This window comes from Desmodus rotundus, chromosome 8 (assembly GCF_022682495.2).
Source record: "Desmodus rotundus isolate HL8 chromosome 8, HLdesRot8A.1, whole genome shotgun sequence".
Taxonomy (NCBI): Eukaryota; Metazoa; Chordata; class Mammalia; order Chiroptera; family Phyllostomidae; genus Desmodus; species Desmodus rotundus.
Genome location: NC_071394.1, coordinates 69,153,230 through 69,174,369, shown reverse-complemented (window position 1 = coordinate 69,174,369; position 21,140 = coordinate 69,153,230). Strand labels below are relative to the sequence as shown.

General features: G+C 39.7%; 1 protein-coding gene across 3 annotated transcripts in view; it reads left to right on the top strand.

The window, feature by feature from the left end:
* Positions 1–21,140, top strand: part of GXYLT2 (glucoside xylosyltransferase 2) — a 144,251-nt gene that overhangs the window by 58,821 nt on the left and 64,290 nt on the right. For 2 of the 3 annotated variants that reach the window (XM_024556771.4, XM_045192349.2), the window contains exons 3-5: positions 98–229; positions 11,487–11,738; positions 12,829–12,952. In XM_024556771.4, the coding sequence (XP_024412539.1) occupies positions 98–229; positions 11,487–11,738; positions 12,829–12,952 (508 nt within the window). The remainder of the gene's footprint in view (positions 1–97; positions 230–11,486; positions 11,739–12,828; positions 12,953–21,140) is intronic. The other variant, XM_053929785.1, reaches the window with a different exon arrangement.

Here is a 21,140-nt window from a genome sequence, read left to right as displayed (position 1 = left end):
TTCCTGAATAAATTCCACCTGACCTTTCAGAAGCTTTAAGTGTTTTTCCACATTTCTGGGGTCTAATTAACCTTCCCTTCTCTTCCATGTTTTTCAGTTACGACAGTGGCCTGATTCATATACAAAGAAGTTTGAGCACAGAATCTACCCCATCACATTTTCAGTGGGAAACTCTCAAGAATGGAAGAAATTATTCAAACCCTGTGCTGCCCAGAGACTCTTTCTTCCGGTAGGAACACCTGCTTTTAATAAGATGTTGCTTGTGAAAGGGAATGTGGTGACATTAAATGGAATCCCTTCAGAAACATTTATATAGAGCTGAAAATGTGTTTGTCTTGGATTCTGTAGTCAATGGTCTTAGTCTTCAGGGTGTAGAGAGGTTTTCTGTGTATGAAAAGTTGTCTTTCCCAAAGATTGAGGGACTGAGAACATCCAAAGCTTGTTTTGAATTAAGGGTCATTCTGACTGTGGCACCATTTACTAGCTATGTACACCTCAGAAAACTCCCAATTTCTTCCTGTACACCTCAGTTTCCTCCATCCGCTTGGCACAAAGTTGACCTTCTATAAATATTAACTATGATTATTATTTCTCTTCTAACAGTAACTACTACTAGATGTAGCTGTTACCAGGGAGAAACCCAAGTCAGGGACCCACCCCCAAACTTGTTCCTCAGTTCTTGCCTTGCTCACAAGAGATGAATTCACACAAGAGACAAATATGTAGTCAAAATGAGATAGTAAGTTTATTTATGAAATCTATATATGAAATAAGGTAGTAAGTTTGTTAGTAAGTTTATTCTATACACTTCAGCCAAGGCTACAAGTGGGCCTTCAGCTAATCTGAGTGTGATGACTATTGGGGTTCAGAGGTAATATACTTTAGTCGGCTTCTAGGTTCTCCCTCCTCCTCCCCCTCCCCAGACCTTGGGATTAATACAGTCACAAAGGCTTTCCCAGCTAGTGGAGATGATACACAAAGACTTACAAGTCTCCCTTCTTCTGCGCTATCATAGTTTTGCTTGTGATGTTTGGAATGCTTGGCAATCTTATCAGACCATGCTAAGGACTGCTACGTCAATGAGTGAGCTATGTCTCCCTTTTGTTTCTAGCCTCCTGTTTTAAGTTCTTTGTTAGATTATAATTGTGGGGGCCCTACTTTATTTCCCCTCTGGCTGCTCGTTCTTAACTGCTACCTACAGTAACTTAGCCATGGTAGGGAGTAATTCAGAAAAGGTCCAGAGTTCTGGTTCAGGCTTTTGATTATGATTTTTTTTAAATTGCACAATCTGATGTCTGACTTGACACATCCATTTTTATTAACCTATGCATTCATTCCCACTTCTCTGCATTAAGTTCTTTACCTAAATCTCTCTTCTTTTTGTTAACTTCCAGTTCTCTTTTGTCTAAGCATGCAAAGTCCCCAATAGCCTTGAAATCCATTTAGCAGACAGTCTTTTAAAAAAAATTTATAATCTGCAACATTTGCATTTCTATACATCCCTTTAATTAACAAAGAACCATACATATCATCTAGAAGAGACTAAAAAATGAAGCTATGCAAATATTAAAATCTTATATAACTTACAAAAGTATTTAAAACATCTGTTCATAAAAATATAAATTATCTTTTTGTTGTTAGCTTGTAAAGGCTTCATTTTTAAAAATATGTAGAAGGTCCTCATTATACCACAAAACAGTAAAAGGAGACTATTTTCCTGGCCAGCCAATGAATTTATGCACTTTCCCATAGAGTTGAAGATTACTGTTAACATAATCTTTCTCTGATATTCCATCTCTGTATACTTTATTTGATGTCACCAACTCAAATATAAGTTGCTATAAGAACCAACATAAGAACAAACACAGGTTATCTAAAAGTGGGGCTCTTTGATTGTTTCCCCCCATGATCACAAATTTACTTTTTCTCTATACAATAATTAGAAAAATATAACAATAAATATATTTCAAAACATAGAATGTTTCAATTTGATTTTTTAAAATTCCTAAATAGAAAAATTGCTGAACATATATCAAAACTAGGATATCACTGAGACAAGATGGCAGCTTTGAACTTTAAACTTGATGTTTTTGAGGGAGTCATGCATTCAGCACACATTTATTGGGTGCCTATTATGTGCTAGGTATGGCTTAGTGATGGTGATATGGTGATGAACAAGACAGTTGTGGTCTTACCCTCTTGGAGTTTGAATCCAACAGGACATTGAACAGGTAATTGGAAGTGTGCTCTATGCTGAAGGGGAGAACAGAGTCTCATTGATGGAACATGTGGTTCATCTCAGGTCTGGGGGTTGTCTTAGAATGTTCTCTTGAGGTATGACCTTTATGCTAGGACACAGATAAAGACGTAAGGGTCATTGAGTGACAAGGGCCTGAGGGTTAACAAAAAAGAAAAGGGCTCCAGGCAAAAGGGAGAGTTTGTACGAAGGCCCTGAATTGGGAAGAAGCCTATCTGAGAAAATTCAAAAGGTACATCAACCAGAAAATAGAGTGAGGGGGGATTTAAGAGGTCAGCCCGGACTAGAACTTTCTGGCTCTGTAAGCCATGTTGAGTATCTGCTCTTTGTGTTGAGGGCAGTGAGAAGCTGTTGACTGATTCCTACCATGGAAGTAGGATAACCTAAATTGTGTTTTAAAGAGGACACACTGGTTCAAAGCAGTATGGACAGTGGAATCGCTGGGGCCAATAAGTGATGACTTGGGCTATGGTAGTTGACTTAGAGATGGATTCAGAACCTACCTGAGAAATAGAATTTACCGTGCCTCATGATTGGCTTGTTGTAAGAGTTGAAGGGAAGTGAGGTAATAAGAATTTCACCCAGATTGCTGACCTGAACAACTATTAAAGTTGATCTCTTTGAAACTACCAATATTCAGCTAATTACAACCTACAAAGAAGTGCATTTTCATATGGTTTAAACTACCAAATTGATGGTGGTGCTATTTAGAAAGAGAAGAGGTCAGAAAAAGATATGTTTAGATGGTGGCGAGATAGATGGGAGCAGAGTCCACTTCCCCTCAGCACCAGTGAAACACCTAGCAGATCTGAGGAACAGAGCGAACAGCCAACGGTATTCCAGCATATATGAAGACCGGAGACCAAAGATAGAGGACATTGAAAGATCTGATGGTAAGAAGATTGCTTAAGGACAATAAGGTCCCTGGGACCTGTGCGGGGACCAGGGCAACTGAAGCCCCGGCTAGGGCGCAGGGTCTGCTGCAGGATTCTTGGGAGAAAGCCAGGCTGGGCTGTGAGAGCAGCCAGGTGCTTGTTTGGACCAGGGGGGCTTGAATAGGAAGAATTTCTCAAAAAGAAAAAGAGAAAATAGAGGCACTCAGCGGCTACTTAGAGAACTCTCCACAGCAGCCGCCGCCTCTGGTGGCCTCCCCGCTCAGCCCCTGGACTGTGAACGTGGGATAAGCAGCCCCAGCTCTCACCTGAAGCCAAATTGCACGCACCCAGATTAGCGGACTGGGCACCCACAACTGAAACCCCGGCTGGGCGCCCACACCTAAAACCTCAGGTGGGTGCACACCGGGAACAGAGGCTAGCTGCCCCACACACAAACCTAAAGCAGCGGACCCTCCTGCTGCGCAACCCAGGCCCACAGGGGCAGATCGGCTGATCAACGGCCTGGCGACCTGCGAGGGACCACACCTAAAAGCACCAGTCCTGAAAAACTCCTACCTAGCCCCTGCACACAGAGCCCTGCAGGGCCTACTGGCTCTCTAGGACAAAGGCAGAATGCCCAGAAAGGGGGAGCTGCAGGAATAGGGGAGACTGCATTCCCCGGAAAGACTCGACCCAGTAGGGGGCTGAACTACCGCATAGCAGCACCTAGAGCCCCTAGCATCTAAGAGAGCAAAGAGCAAGAAGGGGGAGTGTGAGTCACCCCTAATTGGTGCAACTCAGCGACAGCACAACTGGTGAACTAAAGTCCTACTGGGGAATAGAAGGACCCTGAGGAACTGGACTGAAGGCTGAACAACAGCAAAGAGTGTGGCTCAGGAAGGGAGAAAAGTGAAACCAATCCCTCCAACCACCCCTTCCCGTTTCACACCAGGAAGACCAGCAGAACTAACCTGATCTGTTTAAAGCCAGCAGAAGACTTTTTTTTTTCCTCCTTTCCCCTGAATTCCTTCTTCCTTTCTGACCTTATTTCTTTTTTTTATTCCTTCTTCCTGAATTTTTTATTTATTGTTTTGTTTTAATTTTTGTTAAAATTCTTTCTTATCTTGCCCCCGATCTTTCTTTATTCCTTCTTCCTTCCTTCCTCTCCTTTTCTATTCCCTTCTTCCCTCCTTCCCTTCTCCGTTTTTCCCCCCCTTACTCTTTTTCCCACAGGTGAGACAATAAAACCTGGAGTGCTGAAAAGACCAGAGTTAGACCCTGTTAGACCCATAAACATCAGCTCAAGACCAGTGAGTGCAGGAGATTAAGGAGGCAGCACCACTAAATCCCACTGGCATTCTACCATAGAGGTTCATACCATAAACCCAGGGAGTCAGAATACATCAATTTAAGAAGCAGAGGCTAACAAGAAGAGTCTCACAAACAATGGGAAGACAAAGAAACAATCCCCAAATGAAAGGAAAGGAGGAAGCCTCAGAAAGAATGATAACTGAAAAAGAGGCAAGTCAACTATCAGATACTGAGTTCCAAGCAATGGTTATCAGGAGGCTCACTGAGCTCACAGAGAACTACCAGAAACTATAGGGAAAGTACAATGAACTCACTGCAAACTATATCAACATGAAAAAGGTAATAGAAACTATCAAAAAGGGCCAAGAGGAAATGAAGAATACAATTTCTAAATTGAAGAACACAGTAGAAGGAATGAAAAGCAGACTTGATGAAGCAGAGGATCAGATCAGCGAGCTGGAGGACAAAGTAGAAAAAACACCGAGAAAGAACAAGAAAAGGAAAAGAGGCTGAGAAACAATGAAGAGGGATTAAGGGACATGCAGGACAACATGAAGCATAACAATATCCATATAATAGGAACACCAGAAGGAGAAGAAAAGAGCAAGAGATAGGAAACCTCTTTGAAAAAGTATTGATGGAAAATTTCCCTAATGTGATGAGAGTAAACTCACCCAAATCCAGGAAACACAGAGAATCCCAAGCAAGAGGAACCCAAAGAGGCCCACTGCAAGACATATCATAATTAAAATGGCAAATTCCAAGACAAAGAGAGGATCTTAAAGGCAGCAAGAGAGAAACAGGAAGTAACATACAAGGGAGCTCCAATAAGGTTAGCAACTGATTTCTCAATAGAAACACTCCAAGTCAGAAGAGAATGGCAAAAAATATTCCAAGTAATGAGAACCAGAGGCCTGCAACCAAGACTACCTTACCCAGGAAGGTTCTCTATCAAGATAGAAGGCCAAATAAAGAGATTCCCAGATAAAAGAAGTCTAAAAGAGTACACTTCCACCAAACCAGCTCTGCAAGAGATGCTAAAGGGACTGCTTTAAGGAAAGGAACGAAAAGAGAAAGACAGAGGAACACAGGTAGGAAGAAATGGCAATGAATAACTACCTATCAATAATAACCTTAAATGTAAATGGATTAAATGCTCCAATCAAAGGCATAGAAGAGCTGAATGGATAAGAAAACATGACCCACACATATGCTGCCTACAAGACACCCATCTCAGGACAAAAGACCTAAACAGATTGAAAGTGAAGGGCTGGAAACAAATTTTCCAAGCAAGTGGACAGGAAAAAAAAAGCAGGGGTAGCAATACTCATATCAGACAAAATAGACTTCCAAAGAAGGGCCCTAAAGAGAGACCCAGAAGGTCACTTCATAATACTCAAAGGAACAATCCACCAAGAAGACATAAACATGGTAAATATATATGCACCCAACATAGGAGCACCCAAATACATAAAGAAAATCTTGGAGGATTTCAAGAAAGATATTGACAGCAACACCATTATAGTCGGGGACTTTAACACACCACCGTCAAAATGGACAGGTCTTCCAAACAAAATATCAACAAGGATATTGTGTCACTTAACAATACCCTAGAGAAAATGGCCTTAACTGATATATATAGAGATTTTTATCCCAAAGAAGCAAATACACATTCTTTTCAAGTATACATGGAAATTTTTCAAAGATAGACCACATGATAGGACACAAAGCAAGCCTCAACAAATTCAAGAAAATTGAAATCATATCAAGCATTTTCTCTGACCACAAGGGACTGAATCTAGAAACCAACCCCAAAGGAAAAAACCCAAAACACTCAAAATTATGGAGACTGAATAGCATGCTATTAAACAATGAATGGCTCAAGAACGAGATTAGGGAAGAAATCAAAACCTTTCTGGAAACAAATGAAAATGAACTCACAACAACCCAAACCCTATGGGACACAGCAAAGGCAGTCCTGAGAGGAAAGTTCATGGCAATACAGGCCTACCTTAAAAAGATAGAAGCATTTCAAACAAACAACCTAACCCTACACCTACAAGAACTCGAGGAACAACAACAAAGACAGCCCAGAGCAAGCAGAAGGAAGGAAATAACCAAGATCAGAGCAGAGTTAAATGACATAGAGACTAAAAGCACAATTCTAAGGATCAATGAATCCAGGAGCTGGTTCTTTGAAAAGATAAACAAACTCGACAATCCTTTAAGTAGGCTCATCAAGAAGAAAAGAGAGAGGATCCAAATAAACACAATTAAAAATGAAGGAGGAGAGATTACAACTGATACCACAGAAATACAAAGGATTGTAAGAAATGACTACGAAGAACTGTATGCCAAGAAATGTGAAAACCTAGGTGAAATGGACACATTTCTACAAGAATGTAATCTTCCAAAACTGAATGAAGAAGAACCAGAAAACCTGGACAGACCAATAACAGAGGACGAAAGTGAAGCAGTCATCAAAATACTCCCAACACACAAAATCCCTGGACCTGATGGTTTCACAGGAGAATTCTACAAAGCATTTGAGGAAGAGCTAACCCCTATTCTTCACAGACTATTCGAAAAAATCCAAACTGATGGAAGACTCCCAAACTCTTTTTATGAAGCCAGCATCATCCTAATCCCAAAACCAGATAAAGACACAACGAAGAAAGAAAACTTCAGGCCAATATCACTGATGAACATAGATGGTAAAATTCTCAACAAAATATTAGCAAACCGCATCCAGCAATACATTAAAAAGATCATACACAATGACCAAGTGGGATTCATCCGAGGGATGCAAGGATGGTACAATATTCGCAAATCAATAAATATAATACATCACATCAATAACTGCAGAGACAAAAATCACATGATCATATGTGATCAATAGATGTGGAAAAAGCATTTCATAAGATACAGCACCCATTTCTGATAAAAACCCTCAGCAAAGTGGGAATAGAGGGAGCATTCCTCAACATGATAAAGGCCATATATGACAGACCTACAGCCAACATCATACTCAATGGACAAAAACTTAGAGCTTTCCCACTAAGATCAGGAACAAGACAAGGATGCCCTGTCTCACCACTCCTATTCAACATAGTATTGGAAGTCCTAGCCACAGCAATCAGACAAGAAAAAGCAATAAAAGGCATCCAAATTGGAAAGGAGGAAATGAAACTGTTACTGGTTGCAGATGACATGATAGTGTACATGGAAAATCCTATAGACTCCACCAAAAAACTACTCGACCTAATAAATGAATTTGGCAAAACAGCTGGATACAAAGTCAATACTCAGAAATCAAAGGCATTCCTGTACACCAGCAACGAAACTGCAGAAACAGAAATCAGGAAAAAAATCCCATTTGATATAGCAACAAGAAAAATAAAGTACCTAGGAATAAACCTAACCAAGGAGGTAAAAGACCTGTACTCAGAAAACAACACAACACTGAAGAAAGAAATTAAGGAAGAGACAAACAAATGGAAGCATGTACCATGCTCATGGATTGGAAGAATTTACATCATGAAAATGGCCATACTACCCAAAGCAATTTATAGATTCAATGCAATCCGTATTAGAGTACCCATGACATATTTCACACATATAGAACAAACATTTCAGAAATTTATATGGAACCATTAACGACCCTGAATAGCTGCAGCAATTTTGAGAAAGAAGAACAAAGCAGGAGGGATCACAATACCTGATATCAAACTGTATTACAAGGCCACTGTCATCAAAACAGCCTGGTACTGTCATAAAAACAGGCACATAGACCAATGGAACAGAACAGAGAGCCCAGAAATAAACTCAAGTCTTTACAGTCAATTAATATTTGACAAAGGAGGCAGGAGCATAAAATGGAGCAAAAACAGCCTCTTTAATAAATGTTGTTGGGAGACCTGGACAGCTACGTGCAAAAAAATGAAACTCGATCAGCAACTTACGCCATACTTGAAAATAAATTCAAGATGGATAAAAGACTTAAATATAAGTTGTAACGCCATAAAAGTCCTCGAGGAAAACATTGGCAGGAAAATCTCAGACATTCCACACAGCAACATCCTCACAGACACATCCCCTAAAGCAAGGGACATAAAGGAAAGAATAAACAAATAGGACCTCATCAAAATAAAAAGCTTCTGCATGGCTAAAGACAACAGCATTAAGAGGAAAAGAGAATCAACAGTATGGGAAAACATATTTGCTAATGATACCTCAGACAAGGGCCTGATCTCCAAAATATATAAAGAACTCACACAACTGCACTCCAGGAAGACAAACAACCCTATAAAAAAATAGGCAAAGGACTTGAACAGACACTTCTCCAAGGAAGACATACAGAGGGCCCAGAGACATATGAAAAGATGCTCAGCATCACTAGCCACCAGAGAGATGCAAATTAAAACCACAATGAGGTACCATCTCACACCAGTCAGAGTGGCCAACAGAAACAAATCCACAAACAAATGTTGGAGAGGATGCAGTTAAAAGGGAACCTTAGCGCACTGTTGGTGGGAATGCAGACTGGTGAGGCCAGTGTGGAAAACAGTATGGAATTTCCTCAGAAAACTAAAAATGGAACTGCCCTTTGACCCAGCAATTCCGCTGCTGTTATTATACCCTAGGAACCCTGAAACACCAATCCAAAAGAACCTATGCACCCCAATGTTCATAGCAGCACAATTTACAATAGACAAGTACTGGAAGCAACCTAAGTGCCCATCAGCAAACGAGTGGATCCAAAAACTATGGTATATTTACACAATGGAATTCTACGCCGCAGAGAGAAAGAAGGAGCTTCTAACCTTTGCAACAGCATGGATGGAAATGGAGAGCATTATGCTAAATGAAATAAGCCAGGTGGTGAGGGACAAATACCATATGATCTCACCTTTAACTGGAACATAATCAACAAAAGAAAAAAGGAAACAAAATATAACAAGAGACATTGAAGTCAAGCGCAATCTAACAATAGCCAGTGGGGAGTGGGGAGGGGACAGTGAGGAGAGGGGTTTACAGGAACTACTTCAAAGGACACATGGACCAAATCAAGGGGGAGGGTGGAGGTGGGGGAGGGAGGTGGGTTCAGCTGGGGTGGGGTGGAGGGATGGGGAGAAAAGGCATACAACTGTAATTGAATAACAATAAAAAACAAAATAAAATAAAATAAAATAAAAAATAAACATAGCATCCTAATTGTGAAATTAGGCCTTTCATTTTGTTAATATGAATGTCAAAATAATGTTTTATGAAACAGTAGATGATGACTTTTTTTATTTTATTGGTTTGCAAAATTTATTCTTCTAGTAGGTGATAATGTTAAGTCTTGTAAGCTTTGAAATTATTTAAACATTAATTCTTTAAAAGTGCGATTTCTGTGATACCTGCATCATATAGTACCATGTTCATCAATTTTAAATATTGGGGATCCTAATGGAATGTTGTCTTAGTCAGCTTATCATAACAAAATAGCACAGACTGGGTGGCTTGGACAACACAAATGTAGCTATTCATGGTTCTGGAGGCTGAAAGTCTGAAATCTGGGTCCCAGCATGGTTGTGTTCTGTTTAGGCCCTCTTTGCTTACAGAAAGCTACCTTCTTCTTGTGTCCTCACATGGTGGACAGAGAGAGAGAGAGAGAGAGAGAGAGCCCTTTGCGGTAACAGTAGAACTTTCAAAGGAATGAAAACAGCAGCAAATTACAGTGGCTCTGCATTCTTCCATCCTCCAGTAAAGCCATCTATCTGTCTCAGCGTTTTTATTGGAACAGCTAGGTCTCTGGTGTCGCTTTTAAGGGCGTGATTCCATCACAATGGATCTACCCTCATAACCTCATCTAATCCTAATTACTGCCCCAAAGTTCCCTATCCAATTACCATCACACTGTGGCATTAGGCTTTAACATATGAATTTTGGAAAGACACAGACATTCTGTCCATAACAAGTAGTTGTTATGGTGTTACAATGATGTTAGACCCGGGATCCAGGAAGACTAAAAATCCTACCTTGGTTTTAATTTACCCCTAAATTTAGGGAACAATGGCAAAATAAGGTGAATAATACTATTATTAGCTGAAGCTTTGTAGTCTTGAACTCCAGGGCTAAGCAGTTAGCACAGGAGTTTTCATTTACTTAAGTGGTTTGCTTGAATGACATTGACAAAGCCCGTGAGCCAAGAATGGCTTTTACTTTCAAATGGTTGAAAAATTCAAACAAAGATTATGTGACATTTGAAAATTATATGAAATTCAAATTTTAGTGTCCCTGAATAAAGTTTTATTAGAATATAGCCATGTTCATTTGTTTATACATCATCGATGGCTGTTTTCATGCTACAATGGCAGAGTTCAGTGGTTTCAAGAGAGCCTAAAATATTTACTCTCTGGCCCTTTAGAGAAAAAGTTTGTCTTTCTTTCATCTTTATGCATTTTTTAATCTTTCTTTTCTTTTTTCCCCCATTCTTTGATCTTTAAGCAAACTAAGCCAAGAACTTGCTCTGCCTATTCCAAAGTCTAAATATTAGCTCAATATACCGTTTCAAAAAGAGGTAGAGCTAATGGATCCAGAGACAGAGTATTTATTCCAAAGCCTGGCATGAGCTAGTTTTGAAATTGTCCACTTCAAATTGTCTAATGTCAGACCTCACTGTTCCAAAAAACAAAAAACAACCAAAAAAAAAAAAAAACCTAAGAGAGAAAAACAGATGGCTTTACTGGAGGATGGAAGAACACAGAGCCATAGTAATTTCTGGTGTTTTCATTCCTTTGAAAGTTCAGCCCTTAGCAAAGATAGTCCAGGGTCCTGAAATTGGACCAGTCTAGATCAAGATTTATCTTCCTTTGACTCTCTACCCTTGATTGACACTAATCACTCAAGTTAAAGAAGATGGAGAAGGGAGCTAAGAGTGGTGTCCTCTCTAAAATTCAACATTAATTAATGATATTGGTGGCATTGTTGAAATCACTTCCTTTGTTTATGACTAGTTTTTGTTTTCTTCCTCTTCTCCTTCCCCGATACACACAAAGGTGATTTTAAAGGATGTGGACTCACTTCTCTATGTGGACACTGACGTTCTCTTTCTGAGACCTGTTGATGACATCTGGAAATTTCTGAGGCAGTTTAATTCTACCCAGCTTGCAGCCATGGCCCCAGAGCATGAAATCCCCAAAATTGGCTGGTACAGCCGCTTTGCTCAACACCCTTTCTATGGCTCTACAGGAATTAATTCAGGAGTCATGTTAATGAATTTAACTCGTATAAGAACTGCCCAGTTCAAGGTAAGGAAGTATTTTGTATTTACTTGTTTAAAAATTGGAATTTTGTCTTTTCTGGAGTGTCAGTGTACTAATGTTGTAAGTAGGTGACTTACAGGTGATGATGTCAGGAGCCAGGGAAGAAAAAAGTGATTGGAAAGTTATGGAATATTTGTTCAGAAAAAGTCCAGGTGGTTTTTTAATTTAAAGCTTCAGCAGATTTTCTATTCAGAACTATTATGTTGCACTTCTGAATTCCATACTGTTTGAATGCTATGTGTATTCATGCTTCAATAACCATGGGAAAAGTTCTTGAAATTACCCTAGGGACATATTTACATAAGTACACAGAGGCATTTGTACAAAGCTGTACATGGCTTCATTTCTTATCCTAGAAAATAATTGGAAAAAACCTAAATGAACATCAGTAGAGAATTAGTCCAAAAAATTATCCTTTTATTAAAAAGAAGTAGGTAAATCTATAAGTGAGATAAATATGATCTCAAAAAAATACTAAGTGAAAAAATTAAAATACAACAAAGCATAATATTGTAGAGTATTATCCCTTTTATGCCTTGTAAATTTCTATAAAAATACCTAACAGACCATTAATTGTTCATTGTGGATAATTTTAGGGGAAGTGGGAATGGGAATGGGAATGCAGGAGGATGAAGGAAGGGTAATTTTACTGTACTTTAGATTTTTGTATGCCATTTGAATATTTAGTTTGTGAATATGTTGCTTTTATTTTTAAATTAAATTATTATTTTAAGACAAGAAAAGGCTGTTTTTGTTAAGATGCCATAATTCTGTTATTCCTCCACTTCAGAGGCAAAATTAAGGCTCTTAAAAAACAGTGTCAATGTGGGGCGTGGTTTTCTAAGTAGAAATTATGGCTTAACTACCAGTTCCTGATCCATGTAGTATTCATGTGTACATTTAAAATGCTACAATCTATAGCCCTAGATTTGCTTTGCCCTGTGCCTTGAGCTCAGCAAGATCCCTCCTATATTTGCTTTTTTGGAAAGATAGGATCGGTCCCTCTATGTTGTTTTTCAGTGGACAAGAAGGATGTGCTTTGCTTCAGCTATTCTGATGATTTTCTCTTTTCCAGAACAGCGTGATTCCAACGGGCTTAGCTTGGGAGGACATGTTGTATCCTCTGTACCAGAAGTACAAGAATGTCATCACGTGGGGAGACCAGGATTTATTAAATATTATTTTTTACTTCAATCCAGGTAGGCTGATTTTCCAGAATGTCATTTGTGTGGGATTATGCTCACCTCACCCCAGCAAGCACATTCCAGCCAGGTCTGCTATTGAGGAAGCTTGACCTGTTCTTGTGTTCCCCAACCTTGTGCTGGGAGGTACAACCTTTCATGCATGCCTAGGATCTCATGGAGGTGGATCCTTGTGCTTCTGATGCAAAATGCCAAATGATGAAACCTCCAACACTGGACTCCATTTTGGGGGAATCTGTTCTAGATTTTGTCAACACTATATTTCTAAGAAGCACAGTCAAAATTAATAGGAGGCACAGAACTTAATGAAAACATTATAATCTAGATGTGAGGCCCTCCTAGCCTGAACAATTGCTAGATTGAAGGGAATTGATTCTTGGGACATTTACGGTGAAGTGACTTGTCCAGGGTTAAAAAAAAACCTAAAATAAGGACTCAAATTCCCAAATCCTCCTTTTTTCATCTGGGGCAAAAGAAATTCTTCTTATATTGTTAAATCAGTGATTTGGTGGAATTGTGGGAAGGAGGGAGGCATACATGTCTAATCTATGTTTTTATTTCAACACCTAAATCTAACAAAATTTATTTTCCTTTTTTCTTGCTAAAATATTATTTAATATTACTAAAATCAAAACCATGTATTCTCCTTAAAAAATATCTTTGGGGATAAAAAACACCCTTACTCCAACCTACTTAGGATTTTCCTTTGTCTTTAAAAAATTCTAAAGTAGACACTGTTTATTTTTAAAGACTTTTGCATATGGTTGCAAATCACCCTGGAAGCCCCCACTAAATAGCTTTATTCTCTTTAACAAAACCCTGAAATAAAACCTAATCTCATATGTCTTTGGATCAAAAAGGAAAAAATCCTGAGGGAAACAAAAGCACACTGATACACTGTTTCTGGGAGGGATACCCAATACACATTCATAGACGAAGGGAAAATGTTGCCATTCACTTGTGGGGTTTCAATCCATTCCAGTCTGATAACAATAGGGATTTTCAAGTCTGAACCTTCTGCTTTTTCTTGTTTAGTGCATTTCATCTTTTTTTCTAGGTGTAGATGTATTGGTTAGAATACTTGACTGCAAATAAAAGACTCCTGGAGTTAGTCTAAGGACAAAAGATACTTTATAAACTATTGTCTCATAGAAACTAAGGGCAGACAAAAATCCAGTGATATCCATCACATTGAAAGGTGAGCACTTTCTATAAACTTAAACAAACTATATTTGAAAACAAAAAAAGATCTTTTTCATCTTTATCCCTGGCAAGGAGAGAAGGAGAAAAGATTGGCCCCGACACAGGAAGTAAACTTGCTTATTGTTACGGTTCTTTGGGTTGCCACAGGACAAGCAATGCACACAAAACTGGAGTGTACAGCTAAAATGTTATTATTATAACCTCATGTAGCCAATAATATCACTTGTAAAATGTGTTTAAAAGTCAGTAGCTAGAAAAATGTTTTAAAACTCTTGATATATTTAGAAAGTGCATAGCTTGGAGGTAGGGGAGTGGTAACTGCAGTGCTGGGTAATAAGCTGACTCAGGAGGAAATGCTGAAGCCCACTGAGGGCATGCACGTAGGTTAGCCTACAGGACATTCTCCTGGCAAGTGAGATAAGGAACCTTCTTCAAGGGGTGGAAGACTGAGCTCATATCTTTCTAGGTGAGTTGAGTTCAAGAGCAGAATTCTATAGAAAGGATAAATTTGACAAGGGACAAAAGAGAACTTTATGTAGAAAGATGTGCTTGGATTAATACACCTAGGTTGCAAGGAACAAAACTCCACTCAGGCAGGTTAAGTAAGGGTGCAGGAAGACCCATGAACATAGGGATCAGATCATGTCAGCCCTCCTGAGAATGAGCTCTGGGAAGCTGCTAAGGACCACGGATGATTTTTTCATTCATCTTGGTCTCCATCATTGTACTTCTCTCTATACCCAAATGATTCTATATTTTTTTAACATTTTCTTTAAATATTTTATTTATTTATTTTTAGAGAAAGGGAAGGAGAAAGAGAGGGAGAGAAACATCAATGTGTGGTTGCCTCTGACATGCCCCCATCTGGGGAACTGGTCTGAAACCCAGGCATATGCCCTGACTGGGAATTGAACTGGCAACCCTTTGTTTTGCAGGCCAGCACTCAATCCACTGAGCTACACCAGCCATGGCTCTATTTTATCTTTTTAGACAGCATTCTCTGTTTGCACATGGTCCAACCCTGAGGTTGTGTTGAACACTCTTACAAGCCAAACCATGATGATAGATTTCCTATGTTTCCTAATTCAAATTTTTGGAGAGAGAGAAAGAGAAAGATTGGCTTATCTTAATCAATGAAATGATTCCCAGCCTAGCTTTTTATCAGTTCTCTTTAGATAGTGATACTACTCTTGATCTGGTCATCAGGGGCCAGAGGAGCAAGGTTATGTGGCATTTTTCTCTCTCAAACATGACCACCTAGTTCTGTCTCTACTTTGGAGCAATTTCTGGAAAAATGGGCTGACGGCAGGGAAGGAAATGAAATGAACCAAGTATAGATGACAAGGCAGGGCATCCAGCCAGGGTAGGTTTCTGCCCATAGGGAGAGAGGAGAGCTGAAATAACCATGGGAGATTTTATATTTATATTATTTATTCATGGGAGATACACACACACACACACATTCCATAAGTTCAGTATGATACTAGGGAGTTAGAAGGCTTTATAGGGGTCATAAAGAAGGGGACACATAGGCACACAGGACATGCTTCTTCAGTGGCCTTGTCAGGGCTTTGTTCTCATACTGCCAAGTGATTACTGGAGCTCTGCACTTGAGTATGCAACAACATTATTTACTCCAAGAAAAGCACCCAGCAACTGGCAGTTAAGAGTGTGGTTTTTGGGGGTCTGGGTTTGACAGGCTCAATTATTTGGTATTAGGACTGATCTGGGAAACTGGTAACAAAATGATGTTTTGGGAGTCTGGAAAGTTCATTAACTCTGATATAAAACACAAGAATGAAGATTGTAGGGTCCTCATGAGAAGAGGTTGTGTCTTCTTTGTCTTTCACAGTGCAAAGTTTAGTGCCTTAAGTGGAGTTGGTCTTCAGAAGTGTTGTTTGGTTGAATAAATGGCATTAGAAGAATGGAGTCAAAGAGGGAAGTAGATGGAAGAGAAAGACTATAGCAAGGAAAATGAGAGTAAGGCAAAGTGTGGAGAGAAAATAAAGGAAGAAAGGATCTGTAGAAGAATGTATAAGGTTTTGATCACTCATTCTTTCAGCAGATTTTTTTAGCACCTACTCTGTGCCAGCCATACGGTTAGGCACTGGGGATATGGCAACAAACAGAATAGGCAAAGTGTCATTTTCATGAAACCTACCTTTTATTGGAAGAGGTAGACTTCCAAAGAATAATAGCTGGTCATTCAAAATCACAAAATGTGATGAATTCTATGAGGAAAACAAGTGAGGGATTGAGAAAGAGACTATCAAAGCTGGAGGAAGGTAAATATTCTTTGAAAAATTAATTGTCCTTTCCTGGAACAAGGTGCATTCAGGAAAATGGAAGAAGAGGAGACTGAGAAAGCTCAGTTCCAGGATGAGACATTAACAAAATTAAACAACAGCAACAAAAAAAACCCATTAAGTACAAACAGCCTCTGTTCTATTGATACAGTGTAGTAACTGAATGGCAAAATTTTTGCACTGTGAAGTTAAAATCATCAGGCATATTCCATAATAATCAGGCATCTATTCCATAATCTTACAAACACCAAAAGTTTGAAATAATCAGAAGTGTAAGAGATAGTCAATTCATATAGTACTTTGCAAGTAGTTAGGAGGTTCTGGAAATAAATGTAAGACTCCTGAAAGGACCACAAAAGGATTTCAGACCCATAGACAACCAGTTAACAAAGCTAATGATGAGGGGTTTTTTATTTTATTTTCTCAGTTGCAGTTCACATACAATATTATATGAGTTTCAGGTGTACAACATTAATATCAGACATTTATATAACTTATGAAATGATCACTGAGATAGGTCTAGTTAGTACCTAGTACCTAGTTAGTACCTACTAGGCACTATAAACTGTTATTAAAATATAGTTGACTACAAAACAAGCCACAACAAACACAAGAAAATTGAAATTATATCAAGCATTTTCTTAGACGACAAGGATCTGAAACTAGAAACCAACCTCAAGGAAAAAATTCAAAAACACTCAAACTCATGGAGATTGAATAGCATGCTATTAAACAATGATTGGGTGAATAATGAGATCAAGGTAGATATCAAAAAGTTTCTGGAAACAAATAAAAATGAATAAGAGTCCAAAACCTATGGGCACAACGAAGGCAGTCCTGAGAGGGAGGTTCATAGCAATACAGGCCTACCTAAAAAAAAAATAGAAACACTTCAAATAAACAACCTAACACTGCAGCTGCAAGAACTGGAGGAATAACAACAAACAAGTCCCAGAGTGAGCAGAAGGAAGGAAATAACCAAGAGCAGAGCATAATTAAATGATATAGAGACTCAAAGGATCAATAAATCCAGGAGCTGGTTCTCTGAAAAGATAAACAAAATCAATAAGCCTTTATCTAGACTCATCAAACAAGAGAGAAAGGACCCAAATAAATAAAATCAGAAATGAAATAGGAGAGATTAGAACTGATACTACAGAAATACAGAAGATTGTAAGAAATTACTATGAACAACTATATGTCAAAAAATTTGAAAACCTGGGTGAAATGGACAAATTTCTAGAAGAATATAATCTTCCAAAACTGATTGAAGATGAAGCAGAAAGCCTGAACAGACCAATAACAGCTAGTGAAATAGAAGCAGTAATCAGAAAACTCCTTTCACACAAAAGCCATGGACTGGACAGTTTCACAGGAATTTTACAAAACATTTCAGGAGCTAACCCCTATCCCTCACACACTACTGCAAAAAGTCCAAGAAGAGGGAAGACTCCCAAACTGTTTTTATGAGGCCAGCGTCACCCTAATCCCAAAACCAGAGAAAGACAAAACAAAGAAAGAAAACTACAGGCCAATATCACTGATGAACATAGATGCTAAAATCCTCAACAAAATATTGGCAAACCACATTCAGCAATACATTAAAAAGATCATACACCATGATCAAGTGGGATTCATCCCAGGGATATAAGGGTGGTACAATATTTGCAAATCAATAAACCTAATACGTCACATCAACAACAGCAAAGACAAAAATCACATGATCATATCAACAGATGCAGAAAAAGCATTTGATAAGGTACAGCACCCATTTCTGATAAAAACACTCAGCAAAGTGGGAGTAGAGGGAGCATATCTCAACATGTTAAAGCCATATATGAGAAACCTACAGCCAACATCATATGCAACGGGCAACACTAAAAGCTTTCCCACTAAGATCACAAACAAGACAAGGTTGTCCACTTTCACCACTCCTATTCAACAAAGTATTGGAAGTTCTAGCCACAGCGGTGAGAAAAGAAAAAGAAAAGGCATCCAAATTGGAAAGGAGGAAATGAAACTCTCATTGTTTGCAGATAACATGATAGTGTACATGGAAAACCCTACAAACTCCACCAAAAAACTACTTAACCTAATAATTGACTTTGGGAAGACAGCAGGATACAAAGTCAGTGTTTAGAAATTGAAGGCATTTTTGTACACCAACAATGAAACATCAGAAACAGAAATTAGGAAAAAAATCTCTTTTGCTACAGCAACAAGAAAAATAAAGTAGCTAGTAATAAACCTAAGCAAGGAGGTAAAAGACCTCTACTCAGAAAACTACACAACATTGAAGAAAGAAATTAAGGAAGACACAAACAAATGGAAGCACATACCATGCTCATGGATTAGAAGAATTAACATCATCAAAATGTCCATACTACCCAAAGCAATTTATAGATTCAAAGAAATCCCTATTAAAATACCAAGGACATATTTCACAGATATAGAACACACATTTCAAAAATTTATATGGAACCATAAATAACACTGAATAGCCACAGCAACTTTGAGAAAGAAAAAGTAGGAGGGATCACAGTACCTGGTATCAAACTATGTTACAAGGCCACAGTTCTCAAAACAGTCTGGTACTGGCAAAGGGACAGAAACATAGATCAATGGAACAGAATAGAGAGCCCAGAAATAAACCCATGTCTCTATGGTCAATTAATATTCAACAAAGGGAGAAAAGCATAAAGTGGAGCAAAAATAGCCTCTTCAACAAATGGTGTTGGGAGAGCTGGACAGCTACATGCAAAAAAATGAAACTTTATCATCAACTTACACCACACATAAAAATAAATTCATGCTGGATAAAAGATGTAAATATGAGTTGTGACATCATAAAAGTCCTAGAGAAGAACATAGGCATGAAAATTTCAGATATTCCACACAGCAATGTTTTTACTAATATGTCCCCTAGAGCAAGGGACATAAAGGGAAGAATAAACAAATGGGACTTATGGAAGTCTACTTATGTGACAACATTTCTACCATTTTCTTATGCTTTGAAGAAATTGCATTTGGAGCCCTCTTCGCTGGGTCCCAGGTATTCTCAACCTTGAGCAATGCCTCTGAGTTTTCCATGTCTTTCTCCAGTTTCCTCTTCATGTTCATTAACTACTCTTTCTCCCAGCCCCTTCTAAGGAGCACAGCAAACAGCCAACAGTATTCCAGCATATATGAAGATCGGAGACCAAAGATAGAGGACATCGAAAGATCAGACGGTAAGAAGAGTGCTTAAGGACAATAAGATCCCCGGGACCTGCGCGGGACTAGGGCGACTGAAGCCCCGCCCGGGCACAAGGGTCGGCTGCAGGATTCGTGGGAGAGAGCCAGGCTGGGCTGTGTGAGCAGCCAGGTGCTTGTTTGGACAAGGGGGGCTTGAATAGGAAGAACTTCTCAAAAAAGAAAAGAAAATAGAGGCACGTAGTTGCTAGTTAGAGAACTCTCCGCAGCAGCCTCGGCCTCTGGCGCCCCTCCCCCCTCAGCCCTGGACTGTGAGCTCGGGAAAAGCAGCCCCTGCGCTCACCTGAAGCCCGGCTGACACGCGTCTAGGGGCCCACACCTGAAACCCCGGGTGAGCCCGAGCCTTGATAAGCGGCCCAGCTGCCTGAGCGCCAGACCCAAAGTGGGGTGGGCGCGTACCCCAATCAGTGGCCTGGGGCCCACACCTGAAACCCCGGGGGGCGGGGGGCGGGTGCCCGGATAAGCGCCGGCTGCCTGGGAGCACAGACAAAAAGCTCCTGGGTGAGCACGCAACTGGATCAGTGGCTGGCTGCCACCGCACACAGACCCAAAGCAGGGGATCAGCAACCAACTGAAGTCCAAAGCAGAGATTGGCCACACAACCCGATCAACGGCCTGGCTGCCTGGAGGCGACCACAGCCAAAAAAAGCACTGGTTCTGAAAACTCCTACGTAGCCCCTGTGCATAAAACTCTGCAGGGCCTACTGGCTCTCTAGGAGGAAGGCAGAACGCCCAGCAGAGGGGAGCTGCAGGGCTAGGAGAGACTGCATTCCCCCGAAAGACTCGACCCAGTAGGGGGCTGAACTACCCCATAGCAGCACCGAGAGCCCCTAGCATCTAAGACAGCAAAGATCAAGAAGGTGGAATGTGAGTTGCCCCTAATTGGTGCAACTCAAGGACAGCCACAGCTGGTGAACTAAAGGCCTAGTGGGGAGCAGAATGACCCGGAGGAACTAGACTGAAGGCTGAACAACAGCGAAAAGTGTAGCTCAGGAAGGGAGAAAAGTGAAACCAATCCTTCCAACCAAACTCCCGTTCCACAGACAGGACGAACAGCAAAACTAACCTGACCAGTTTAAAGCCAGCAGAAGACCTTTTTTTTTTTTTTTTTTCTTTTTCTTTCTTCTTCTTTTTTCTTACCTCCTTTCTCCCTGAATTCCTTCTTCCTTTCTGTCCTTCTTTCTTTTTTTATTCCTTCTTCCTTCCATCCTTTACCTTTTTTATTCCTTCTTCCTGCCTTCTTTTATTTATTCTGTCGTTTTAATTTTTGTCAGAAAATTCCTTCTTATCTTGCCTCCGATCTTTCTTTATTCCTGCTCCCTTCCTACCTTTCCTTTTCTATTCCCCTTTTTCCCTCCTTCCATTGTTTTTTTTTTTTTTGACCCCATTCCTCTTTTTCCCATAGGAGAGACAAGAAAACCTGG